Here is a 13,798-nt window from a genome sequence, read left to right as displayed (position 1 = left end):
CTTGTCACAGTTCCAGTTTTAATCTTTTCAATCATTGCTCTGACGGCGGATGTCGGCACGTCTAGACGAGTCCTTTTTGTTTCCTCGTCGCCATTTTCTGACCTTTAGAGATCAACACTCTTTGCATGTTCTCTTGTCTTTCCCATCTTGATAAGTGGCTGAGACAGAGGGCAAAATGTGCAAAGTCATGTTTATACCTCAGGGCAACAGAAAGCCTTAAAAAGTTCATGGATGCTCTTCTTTGTAAAGTGCCTTGACATGAACTGCTGCTACATAAATACATTATATTGGAACTGATTGACTTTTTTTTTTTTTTTAAAGTAATAAATAAACATGATTCACCTATATTTATTACTAGAAGTGCCTAAAGTGTGGCCACTGTTTTTAGAAACAACTATTTCTTAACATTGGGTTTTTCTACACACTAAATAAATGTACTAAATTAAACTTTGGATTTAGTGTGGAGCAAAGATTATTAGAGACGTCTAAAAATAAAAAAAACAATCTTGAAACCAATAAATCTGCAGCTGCAAAGTAACTTGTACGGGTTCTGTTGGCAGGTTTAGAACGTCTGTGTGTCTTTTGTGAGTAAGTTGTGTCCAAATTTTTCCACAGCTGTCATTTAATTTTATTCTTTTAAAAGAAAAAGGAGAGAAAATGAATTTTTTTTTTTGACACAATGCGGCACAACACATCAGCTCTGAATAAATGAGACATCTGCCCGTTCTTCTGTTTCCTCAGATGATTTGGTACGAGCCGTAGGATTGCATCACACCAAAGGACAAATTTCTCCTTTAATCAATTAAATCGCACCCAGAGCGCAGCCGGCCCAATGCATAAGCCACCTAAGCTGCTGCTTAGGGCCCTCAAACCATCAGGGAACCTAATGCTCACAGTTTAACCCAGACCGTAGATCAGATGTTTTAATGTTTGTTTATTGAGAATTTAACATCTGATTGATGTTAAATTAAAACATTGTACTTATTTGGATTTGAGATTTAAAAGAAATGGTAAGTTTCATTTGTAAAAATGCCATTAATCATCCTCATAGTTTGATGGTTGTGGTGCCATAGTTACAATTTGATGTGTCTCAGCAAATAATAAACAATTATCTGTGATTCCTCCCAGTTAGCGGTGGAGTCGGTCTTATCTGGAGCTGGGGCCCCAAATCCTTCTCTGCTTAAGGCCAGGGGCGGTTCTAGACAGGGGCAAACAGGGGCCCATGCCCCTGTAGAAATGGTCCTGGCCCCTGCTATGGCCCCTGTACTAAAGACATAAGATTAAATACACTTATCATAATTATTTGCAATGGCAAAGAAACCATAACTGATTGGTTACTTTGACCAATTTTATATTTTACCTATACAGTTTTACTCTAAAACGGGTTTAAAAATTAAGACGTTTCACGTTTAGCTTTAGCCGTATTGAGCTGGGGGCAAGTTTTCAACTGCTAGATCAGGGGACTGAAACCTGCAGTTCCAAAACCACAAGTGGCTCACTTAATATTATTACACAGTTAAATATTGCCATTTTATTGTTTCATTTTTTTGTTCTGTGCCCCTGTGAAAAAACACTGGCCCCACCTTGGCCCCCCTGGTAAATTTGGTCTAGAACCGCCACTGCTTAAGGCCCCGTACAACCTTGGGCCGGCCCTGAGGCAGAGGCTGGGAAAACTGACCCTATAATGGGAGCCTCAGGTGTGCCATCTTTATCGCTCTGTTTTCATCAGATGAAACATGGGCTCGTCACGCTGGCTGTAAATCAGACCTGGGAGCTCGACGGCGCACGCCTGGAACGACTGTCGGTTGTTTCAAGGTTTCGGCCGACGTTGATTTTTGGAGGCCCTGTCGGACAGCGAACGCTCGGCCGCCGCCGCCGCCGCTGCAGCTTTCTCACGCTTTTTGACTCCGGCTCCGGAGTTATAAAACGCCCCAGATGAAGCTGGAATTGATTTCCCCGTATGACTTTAAGAGCGAGGCCGCTGCCTGGCTGAATGGCTCTTCACTGTGATAGCTGTCCCTCATGACCTCTGCCTGCGACGGCGATGTGAAACGGTGGCGTTTTTATAAGTGGCCAAAGGGGCTTTGTGCAGACACCCATCAAAGGGCTGGGATTATCCACGACACTCAGATGTGTGTGTGTGTTGGCGCTTTTATTTTTTTTTTATTCCATCCAGCCGTCACTTTGAGACATGCGTTTACAGCTTCACGTTGTTATTTGCTGTCTGCTAGCAGCTGATGGTGATGGACTCCGTCTCAAGTGGGGCTTTTTTATCATTTGGTTGATTTCTTTTCTCTTTTTTTTACCCCCGCTTTGATAGACTGGGAGGCATTGACACATGGATTCCAGACGCACTGGAACAAACCGAAGCACACGGCGCTTTAATCTAAAATTGGCTTGTCATGGGCTTTATGAGTTTCACAAAGACAATAAAGCTGTTGTCTATTCTGGACTAAAGCGACGTCCCCCTCCTGTCATGTGGCGACGCAATGAAAGCGCCTCATCTCTCTCTCTCTCTCTTTCTCCGCAGGTGGAGTCTCCGCTGGCCGTGGACGCGGTGCTGGGGGAGGCGTCGTTCCTCGTCACGGACGACAAGGTTTCCATCACGGAGCTGCGGGTGCACACCGTGTCGGGCCTCGCCCTGTCCCTGCAGCCCAGCCTAGGCAACAGCCACACCATGGTGGCCAAGGCGTCCGGCATCCAGACGCTCACCGTCCTCAAACAGGTACGGCGGGAACTATCGGCCCGACAGGGAGCGGTGACGAAACTAAATGTGGACAGGGAGGTTGTTTCATAATCTATTCCGCTCACCTGAAAATGTCCTCGGCCTCAGGTAAACGAGAAGCAAAGGGGTCCAAATCACAACTGGTGTCACCTAAAGAAATGCAGGCATGGCTCTAAGTTCGGCTTTCTCGAGGGATGCCTGCAGGTCGTAATCAGGGACAAGCCAAGATGTGCTACCTGCCCGAGCTGGGGGGGGGGGGGGGGGGGGGGGTTATTCCCTTCACATTTCTGCCATAATCTAACAGTAAACATTATCAGATTCTAAATGCAGTCCCTGTCTCTGAAAGACAACTGAGTTCAACACATGCAGGGTTTTGAAAAAGTATTTGCACCCAAACAAATGCCTTGTAAAGGCTTAGACAACATGCATGTTGTCTAAGCCTTTACAAGGCCTTTGTTTGGGCAGTAGTATAAAGCTTGTTACTCCACATTACTCCAGACTTTTTGAATTGAGAAAGCTTCCTGGAGAGGAAGCAAAACGTCTTCAACTACGTAAAACAAGTCCAGTTGCTTTGTTTTTTACTTTTTTTCTGGAATGACCATGACCTGGATGACTGAGAACCTTCACCAGCATATCTGCTATCAGCCACAAAATCCCGGATTTATTTTCATCGGCCACATTCAGGCCTGATTAATTCATCTATCCATCCGCATCCACTGTAGGAGGAAGCCGGAGTACCTGGAGAGAACCCTCACATGCGCAGGGAGAACATGCAAACCCCAGAAAGACCCAGGGTTGGACTTGAACCCAGGACCTTCTTGCTGCAAGGCACCAGTGCTACCCACTGCGCCACTGTGCAGCCCCCTGATGAATTCAATTGAAGGCACTTTACAAAGTCCAATTCAATCAAATTATACAGATTGGTCAGAAAATGTCCAATATAAGGGAACCAGCAGGTTGCATCAAGTCTCTCCAAGCAGCATTCACTCCTCCTGAAAGAGCGTAGAGCCACAGTGGACAGTCGTCTGCATTGTTGATGGCTTTGCAGCAATCCCTCATACTGAGCATGCATGAAGCGACAGTGGAGAGGAAAACTCCCCTTTAACAGGGAGGAGAACCTCCAGCAGAACCAGAACCAGGCTCAGTGTGAACGCTCATCTGCCTCCACCCACTGGGGCTTAGTAAAGACAGAGCAGAGACACAGAAAGCTCAGAAGCTCACATTGATCCAGGAGTACTTTCTATGTTAGATGGTAATAGTGGATGATCTGCCTCCCCTGATGATGTCACAGCTAACAGAACGCCAGACCAGGTGTACCTTCTATGAAGAAAAAAATGACAGAGAACAAAAAGTTAAAAGTTTAAATAACAACCAGCAATGCAAAATTGGAGAGCAGTAGGAGAACTCAGCAGAGTAAGAGAAATAGACCCTGATGTCCTCCAGCAGCCTAAGCCTATAGCAGCATAACTATAGAGGTAGCTCAGAGTAACATGAGCCACTCTAACTAGAAGCTTTGTCAAAAAGGAAAGTTTTAAGATTAGTCTTAAAAGTAGACGGGGTGTCTGCCTCACGGACCAAAACTGGGAGTTGGTTTCACAGGAGAGGAGCCTGATAGCTAAAGGATCTGCCTCCCATTCTACTTTTAGAGACTCTAGGAACCACCAGCAGACCTGCAGTCTGAGAGCGAAGTGCTCTGTTAGGAACATACGGGGTAATCAGAGCTCTGATATATGATGGCTGATGAAGGCTTTATACGTTAGAAGAAGAATTTTAAATTCTATTCTTGATTAATGGCTGACGTGTAAAATCAAGACGTCCCTGTCTGACTACATGAAGCAGGATCTCAAACCTTGGACCCATCTTATCGGTTGGCACAATTACTAAAAGCAGTGATGCTGAACTCTGTTACACTGAATAAAAACAAATTACAACAGACCAGTCACCAGCAACAGAATCCTTCAGGATTAATGCCTCAGGCGCTTTTATAACGCTGCGTTTCCTAACTTATTACATCTGAGTGGTGAGATAAATCTGTAGGCACTGGTTTCAAGTAATAAAGATTTTTTTTTTTAACGTGCTGTCAGTTTTCGGCAGTAGCCTGCACTGTCGGGGAGGAACGCCAGATAAATGCTGCCGCTGTAAGTTTTCATTCTGTTCCTCTTATAACTCAATTATTAACTGAGCCTGGAGAGAAAGAAATGCTTCTAAAATATGTACAAATATATTCCCCCCAACATAGATTCAGTTCCTGAAATAAACGGCAACAATATGGACATTTGTTTTGTTCGCATGGGCAAAGCAAAGGCGTAGGGAGGTGGATCTGTGGAAAGGATTGATTGGGATCCCCACTTCAACCCGGAATAGAACATGTGTTCGCCTCAGCGCTGTTCCCGCTCTGCCCTTTTCCTGCCTTCCCCTCCACCGCTGCTAAAAATGCAACAACAGCCACGCTGGGCATGACTGAGCGAGAGGCAGGCATTAAATCCCAATTTTTCCTGCTTTCCGCTTCTTGGCCACCTTGAAATTTAATTATTGTAATGTATTGTCCTAAGTGCTCTCCAAGGCCAGGCCATAAAAGGCAGCAATTCCTCCGGCGGGCACGTCTCTCGCCGGCCTGCTGGCTGGAGCTATTTCAAGCCATTTGAGTTCGTTTCACTGGAGAACTTTCTAAATGTCCTCTATTACTGTAGAGATGAATGAAACGTATAAACCTTGATGGGGAAGATTTTTTGCAACGAGACCCCTTTTTTTTTCTTTTTTTTTTTTCCTTTTTGCATTAGTCTCCATCACTTTCAAACTCAAATCTTTCAGTTTATTATAAATCGTCTCTAGCAGAATCCGACCGTGATATGCCTGCTGCTCGTGAAATTATTGAAATGCATACATCAGATGGACCTTTAGAAGCAAATGTTCATATTTAATGCATTAATTATTTAAAAAAAGAGCTGTTATTACTGTCTTGTTGAGATGACAGAGATTCTGTTTTAGAACTGTGTCGCCAAACGTGAACAAAAGCTTCTTCTTTTTTTCTTCCTCTATGCAAAGTGAGGGTTCATCTGTTTGACACTGCTGAAAACTGTTGAAACAAAGTCCTCCCTCTCTCATCATCCGTCCTAATGGCTGGTAGCTGACGTTTAAGCCGACCGCTAACCGCGGAGCCTGTCAAACGCTGCCTGATTACAGGGCACGCCGGTGGGGCTTCCGTCCGTGGCGGATGAATGGCGTCAGGTAACCGCCATGCAGAATTCGAGGCATTTTTTTTATCCAGTCTCTCCCCTGGGGGAGTTCAGACGGCAAAGAGCGACAGAAAAAGACAAAATGAGAACATCGCGCTCTGCTAACACAAAAAGACCGACTCACCGTTTGATGCGACGACGGGTGCAGCGTCTTTTCTGGCACATCCTGGTCCCCATCAGAGACAGGAGGTCCGTTTGCGTGCTGAGGCTCATACCGAACACGAGGTTCGCCAGTTGTTTCCCGAAATGTCAGAGAGAGCAGTGGAACAACAAGGATTAATAATGCTGAATGTTCCTCTAAGGGACATTAATACAGAAAGGGATCACAGCCTGCTTTAGGGTTAGGGTTACCAGCTTTTAACAGAACACCTGAATTTTATTCAGTTTTGGCGCCATTTATCGTCATTCGTCTCATTAAAGTGTAACTCACCCCAAAATCAACTTTTTTTTTTTTTTTTACAGATAATCTGTATATACTGAGCCTAAGGGTGCTACTTTAATGTTGCTGTGCAATTTGTTTACATTTTTGTGTGAATTTGTATAGTTCTGCAATATGTCTAAAAGCTGTCTCAGTGCTGCCCTCTTAGGGTTGAACTGTGGTTATTGCAGTGTAATATTCCTATTGGTTTAAAACGGTGCATGTTTTCATCACCATAGCCCTGTGTTTGGGGGGACGGGCTGAAAAATCTCCCACCTCAATAGACAGTTCCTTGGGAAAACCACCAGACGTTGCCCTGGTCCCTCCATGTTTGAACAGGTCACTTTCCCTCATCCCGACCGCCGCAGCAACGAGCTCTCTTTAAATCTAACACCGCTCAGCCGTGTCTTCTGGAACCGCCCACTTTAATGGCATTTTTCAGAATGTGTCTGGGGGGTGGAGTTATGCGTTTACATCAGGATGAGTTACACTTTAAGCTCAAGATTTTTAACAGAACAGTCCATTCATCTCAAAGTCCGTCCATCCATCCAGCAAACCAGCCATCCATCCGTCCACCCGGCAGTCTGTCCAGTCATCCACCCATCCAATCTAGTCATCCATCTGTTATGGTAAATGGCTTTTACTTGTATAGCGCTTTAACTAGTCTGACGACCTCCAAGGTGCTTCACACTACAGTTAGTCAGTCATTCACTCCCTGACGGTGGTGAGCTATGCTAGCAGCCACAGCTGCCCTGGGGCGGACTAACAGAGGCGAGGCCGCCATACATCAGCCCCACCGGCAATGCGGGTGAAGTGTTTTGCCCAATGGCACAACGGTTGAGACGGTCAGAGCTGGGGACCCGCCAATTGCAGGAGAAACTCCCTAACCACTGCGCCACTGTCACCCCTGTATTCATCCATCCAGTTACTCCTCCATCCATCCAGCTAGCCAACCAGCCAGCCAGCCAGCCAGCCACAAAGGCATTTATTCATCCATCCATCCATACGTCCATCCAGCCATCAGTCAATCCATACATACAGCCAACCAGCCATGACATCAAGTTGTTTTTGCAGCAGTAGCTCAGCTGATGGCCACTTAAATAAAGTTAGCTTTCTAAGGATATAATTGTCTTCCACCTTTTAGTGAACGAGGCAACGGTCTGGCACGGGAATTAAAACAGTCGTCTCTCAAGCTTCTCCTGGGGGGATCCTAAAGTGTTTCCAGGAAAAAAAGGGACATATTCTCCCCCCGAGGGAGTTTTTGAGTCTTCCTTTCTGTCTGTTCCTATTCTGACATCTGTAGAAAGACATCCAAAGTTGATGTATCCAGGACATGTGGATACATCAGGCACCGTGCATCAGATTAAGTTGAATTTTCAGGAGTAGCTGCTTTACAGAAAACTCTGTCCAGATAACGGAGCTCCTCAAAGCCGGGTTCTCACACAGATGAAGATCATTTCAGTCACTCTTACCTGGAATCTCATTGTAATCTACAAATGCTGGAACGTCTGAAATCTTCATCCTGAATCGATGCTGCATGCATGGGAATAACTTGTGAATTAAACACACCCAAGTTGGAGAGAGGAGTTTTCCTTATTCCAATTAATTTATAAATACTTTATTAATCTCAAAGGGAAATTAAATGTTGCTGTAAGTTATGGGGTTTCTTCAGCAAGGATTATTATTATTATTATTATTATTATTATTATTATTATTATTATTATTATTATTATTATAAAACACTTCCAAAAGACAATCTTTCATCTGGCAGTGAAGTATTAAGAATTGATTTTCTGTATTTTCTAACGTTTCTCAACAATTTTGTGAACTGAGCCGATTTCAACAAAAAAAAAAGTCTAAACCAATCAGAATATGTTTTAAACTGTATAATCGGTGTTTTTTGGCGTAGTAGATGATGTTGCTGCTCTGTATCAACTGCGAGTTAATGGAGCAGACAAGATCCAATCTCGTTAAAACTGTGTGCTGTTTATTTCTCCTTAGCTGCAGAATTAAACAGCCATGACTTGTACGCGGTATTTGTTTTACAATCATCTCTGCAAACCTGCTGCTGTAGCTCTGTCACCTCTATAGAAAAAAAAAAAAGATTTAAACCACTGGGAGAGACAAAAGTGGACAATTTTGCACTAGTTTATCCTTCAGAAGAGCTAGTTTTCAATTCAGCTCACACAGATTAAAGCTCTCAGAGTTTACCACCTAAAACATTCATAGCCAAGTTCAAAGACCCCATATTGGTTCATTTAGCGCTTCTTAATGAGATAAGGGCTCGTTAAACGTTTTCATCGCTGCATATCTATAGTTTGGGTTGGGCTGTCTTATCTGCATCTGCTTATTGTCCTCTATTTAAATGTTTTCATGAATTATTATTATTATTATGGGCAAATTTAAATGACATCTGCTCTAAAAAATAAATAAAGAATTTAAATAAATAAATTATTTAAAAATAATAATAATAAAGTGACATCTGCTCTAAACCAAAAACATTTATTTTATTGTTTAGCTCTGCATGATGGACAGCATCAGATGAAAACATTATAATTTAAATGTAATTTATGGACAAAATTTACTGTTAATTTGGCTCTACAGCAACACCCACAATTATAAATATTAAATTATAATTCAGTTATTGTGCTGACTTGGATATGAGCAGGTTTAGATGACTTATAGCTGTTTTTAGTAGATATTTTTGACTAAAGATTATCACACAATCACCTTTAATTCTCGGTTGAGAATAACTGTGTAAATTAAGGTTAAATGGAAAAAAGTTCCTTCCCATTTTAAATAATGGCTCCCTGTGTCACACCAACAACAAATCATTAATTTCTCATTTAAAGCTAATTGACCAGCCTAAAAGGGTGTACATTTAAAACGTGCTTTGGTTACATTTATATTCAAATAGATTTCCTTTAATGTGGATTCCTACTCCACTGAATAAATTTAGTCGAATTTACAAATAAGAATTTCTCTGCAGCTTCATGGTTAGATACCGCAGCTAGAAATTGATTTATTACAAGGGTTTTTTACACAACCTTACCTGAATTGCCAAGAAATGTGTAAGGAAATGTGGAGTGATTAAGAAAAAGTGTATTTTCCTGCACTTTTCCTGGATCTGAACCACAGCGCACTCACGCAGGGTGCACGCAGAACCCAGCGGGCGGGTAGAACGCCACAAAAGCCGGCAGCTGTAATGGTTAAGGCCTAGGCATTGTGTCTCATCTCTAACCGTCTGCTGTGTGACACACACAGCAAACAGCAAGGTTCTGCCTTCAGACAAAGCTCTGCAACTGTCTTCTGCAGGAAACCGCTAATGTTTTTTGTTTTTTTTAATTCAAAAAGCCTTCTGTTTCAACTAAAAGTCAGCTTATGTGCCCAGAATAAAGTCGAAATGAAAACCTTGTTTCTTATCACCACAATAGGACACGCTCTTTCTATTGGCCTTTGCCAAGTACTAAGTTCCCAGAAAATAATGCAATTTATTCGAAGGTGTCTGCGCACAACACAGACGGTAGACCAATCAGCATGAACAATGATACAGATGGATCAAAACAATTGAAAAGCCGTATTGTCTATCGCTGGCACAAGTTTTCCTATACTTCTAAAATGTTTAGAGCAAACTATTTTTATTTTTGACCTTGTTTTTCAGATAACATCACCTTTTGTTGTTTATTTGAGGTAAACTGAACTGATCCCTTGAATTTAGCAATTTTTTTTGTGTTTTGATCAGTTATTTCAACTCCTTTAGACATCCTGATCAGACAGTCAATGACACAAAAATGTGGGTTTATGACCTTTGAGCTTGTTAACAGAATAAGTAAATGCAGCAGAGAAACTTTACATCGTATCAAACCCTGCAAAAAGTTATCCCATGATTTGGTAGTTTTAAAAGAGTTATTTTTGTTGAAACTAGACATCTGATCTGTCCCTCTTTTCTCTCTGACAGGAGGCCAGCTTGTCTGTCTGGATGCTTTTCAGCGACAACACAGCCGCTCCTCTGACTTACTTTGATCCCAAAGACTACAACCTCAACGCCTCCACCCTGGATGACAAAGTTGTGACGGTTTCCCAGGAGCCGCAGCAACGGTGGCCTGTGGTGGTCGCAGAAGGCGAGGGATCGGGCGAAATGGTGCGTGTAGAGATGACCATCTGTGAGGCCTGCCAGAAGACCAAACGTAAGAGCGTCATTGCATCTGCCGCCGTCTATGTCAAGGTCCGCTTCGGCCCAGAGGAGGATTCGGAGGAGGAAACGACCACAGAGGGTGAGATTGAGCTGGCGTCGGTCACCAGACGGACAATCGTTGATCCCAACATCAGTGGGAGAATTTATGATACTTCTAACGAGCAGCCGGCGAGCGTTCCCGTGGATTACACTAACTTTCCCACCGTCAGCAACCAAGAGCGACCGACTGAGAGCGACGAGGAGGAAGAAGACGACTTTGTGCATTCACCACGCAACATGACCGATCTTGAGATCGGCATGTATGCTTTACTGGGCGTCTTCTGCTTGGCCATATTGGTGTTTCTTATCAACTGCATCGTTTTTGTCCTCAAATACCGCCATAAGCGCATCCCGCCCGAGGGCCAGGCCAACATGGACCATTCTCACCACTGGGTGTTCCTCGGAAACGGCCAGCCGCTGAGGGCCCAATGCGATCTGTCGCCACAGCAGGTGGAGAGTCCCAGCAACCCTTTGGAGGGGGTACAAACTTGCTGCCACGGGGACCACCACAGTAGTGGCAGTTCCCAGACCAGCGTTCATAGCCAGGTCCACGGAAGGGGCGACGGCAGCTCTGGGGGTTCGACCAAGGATAACGGCGAGGACGCCAGTTCACCCACCTCCAAACGCAAGAGAGTCAAGTTTACCACCTTTACCACCCTCCCCACAGAGGAGCTGCCCTACAACTCCATCCCCATAGCAGACGAAGAGGACATTCAGTGGGTTTGCCAGGATATGGGCTTTAAAGACCCAGAGGAACTCCATGACTACATGCGCAGAATAAAAGAAATAGCCTAAGATAGGAGGTGCAATGTGAAAGCACTGCTCTCGACTTTCTAAAAAGAGACGGTTCCTTTCTATTTTTCTCTTTTTTCAAGCAAGTGAAAGATAATTTCTCACAAACTTTTAAGGTCAGTTGTTGTTCTGGTTAGGGTTTGTTCCATGTAGTTTGCACAGTGCTGTAATCTCATACACCCTCACACAGAAGAGAACGCAAGAAGCCAAAGACTCGACCAGAGGATCTCAATCACAAGAGAGACGTCTGTAAATCTTGGCTACAGGAAACATGTTTCACTTGGAAGCTGAGCCATGACGACATACGAGAGCTGCTCCCGTTTTTTTCAGGATGTGACTTTTACAAAATCCTGATGTGGACATGAGTTAGTTGTGTTTCAGTGGCTCAGAGGGACTCTGCAGGACGGTACCTACTCCAAACAAAGAGGCCTTTGATGAACGAATAACTGTCAAAGACTCTAATTAAACCTGTTTTGAAATTAATTTTGTTTTTGCCAAAGTAGAAAAAGCATTCTTTTAATGGCAAAATCTTTATTGTCGTCGGTGTAGCACATTCATGATTTGTATTCATCTTCATTACTTACATTTTCTACATTTCGTAGGTAGATGAAAGCAGTGCCCTACTTCAATTCCTGGTGTTCCTGACAAATCTGATGCCTTATAAAAACGGTCACAGTTCACTTATATCAGTGCAGGCACCCTGTTTTCTCATTGTTCAGAGGCTTGAGACAGCTTAGTAAAGCATTAAAGAAAAACACTACAGCTGTTCTCCAGCATGAAGAGACGAGCTTCGCATGAAAAGGTAACCTAAGGCACAATCAGCCAACGTTTTTCAAATTTGTAAATGTTTATAATGTAATTAAATAATCATTCATGCACATCAATAAACTAAATACGTTACCGGGCTTCACACGCATGTCATGTCAGGCCTACATACATACAGACATTCCTCTTTGTGTATATAATTCTGTCAAATTTGAGTTACTTAAAATGTTAGAAGTTACTTTCTCCAAGGCGGAGGAATGGAAATCCGGTTGAACCTCTGGAATCATTATAGTCCTGTGGCAGGTCAAAAGTTGCCCAAACTGGATTCCTGTGACAGACGTAGGCTTTTAACTCTGGAATCTCATTCGACGGTTCAGTGTGGGAATTTGCTATGCACAGATCAACATTTTTAAAGATTTATTTCCCTTCTGCAAATCTAGAGTTTCTGAGAATGTAGGAAATTTAGAAATGCATAAATTGAGCTGTGTTTGAATTGTCCAGTTATTCTCAGGTCAGGTGTTTTGTAGCACTGCTCGACATTTCTACTTTAATTTTGTCATCCATTAACTGTAACGTGTGCATTCTAACTTGAATGCAAGTAAGCTTGTAACTCTGGCGAGCAAAAGCTAACAATCAAAATTTTACTTGTTGAACAGCCAAAGACATTCAGCGTTTTGAGTATAAAGTGGCTTCTTATTGGCAGAAGACATTAGATTTTGGAAAATATTCAGATGTGGGAACAAAGTATTCAAATCTCAACGGTAAACATATGCAATTAATGTTAGGATACCAATTATGATAATAAAAGTTAATGTTACCACACTAACATTAATAACTTGCTTCGATCATTGACATTTCTACGCCTATATCTACAGAAACATATTAGGAACTTTAGATTCATTTAAAACAAACAGATGCTTTCAATGTCTCAACTGTTGAAAAATTTGTCAGACAACAGGATTTAAGATATATTTCTGAAATGAATACTCAAACATTTTCTAAGATGTCAATGGTACATGTGCATAACTGTTGGCATACTAAGTAGCATAAGCATTTAGGCTAACTTTAGTGTGCTACTGCTAATGTAACTATTGTTGCCGACAATAAAATCCACCATGTGTTGATTTTTCACAGTTACTGAAGAAGCCCAAACTTGTAGGTTGTCACTTATCTCTTGATCAATAAAAGCCACAGGCTATAGCATCAAGGTAGAAGTTTGTAATCCAATGCAAACGGTAGCATGGTTTTAACCTAGCAAGCTAACCCTAACGTAAACAAAAGTTTTTGTTAATTCATTGAAAATGCCCGAAGACGATCAGTGACTTGAATTGTTTTTGTGAACTCATATGTTCGCAATATTAACATATACGTAGCTGATGTCAGCTGCCTCTTTCTATTAGCATTAAATTTAACGTTCGTACTCTAATGCTAATGTTAGCTGGCTACTAGTAACCTCAGAGTGTTTACACTAACAACAATGTCAACATTAACACTATGCTTGTTAAAGCTATTGCAAACATGCTAATATTAGCATATCGTTGCTAATGCTAGCATGCTCACAATATTTGGATGCTAACACTAGCATGGACTAAATCATAATTTTCAGCTACAAATATTTACCTCTGGGG

The 13,798-nt window shown here is 42.6% G+C and overlaps 1 protein-coding gene across 3 annotated transcripts in view; it reads left to right on the top strand.

Moving 5' to 3' along the window:
• tmem132e (transmembrane protein 132E) overlaps positions 1-13,479 on the top strand; it is a 622,280-nt gene extending 608,801 nt beyond the window's left edge. For all 3 annotated transcript variants that reach the window (XM_012868888.3, XM_036142774.1, XM_012868887.3), the window contains exons 8-9: positions 2,531-2,725; positions 10,338-13,479. In XM_012868888.3, coding sequence (XP_012724342.2) covers positions 2,531-2,725; positions 10,338-11,408 — 1,266 coding nt within the window. In that variant the 3' untranslated portion in view covers positions 11,409-13,479. The remainder of the gene's footprint in view (positions 1-2,530; positions 2,726-10,337) is intronic.
• Positions 13,480-13,798: the final 319 nt, after the last annotated feature.

Source organism: Fundulus heteroclitus, chromosome 11 (genome assembly GCF_011125445.2).
Source record: "Fundulus heteroclitus isolate FHET01 chromosome 11, MU-UCD_Fhet_4.1, whole genome shotgun sequence".
NCBI classification, from domain to species: domain Eukaryota; kingdom Metazoa; phylum Chordata; class Actinopteri; order Cyprinodontiformes; family Fundulidae; genus Fundulus; species Fundulus heteroclitus.
The sequence above is the reverse complement of the archived record's forward strand: the minus strand, read 5'-3'. Positions and strand labels throughout refer to the sequence as shown.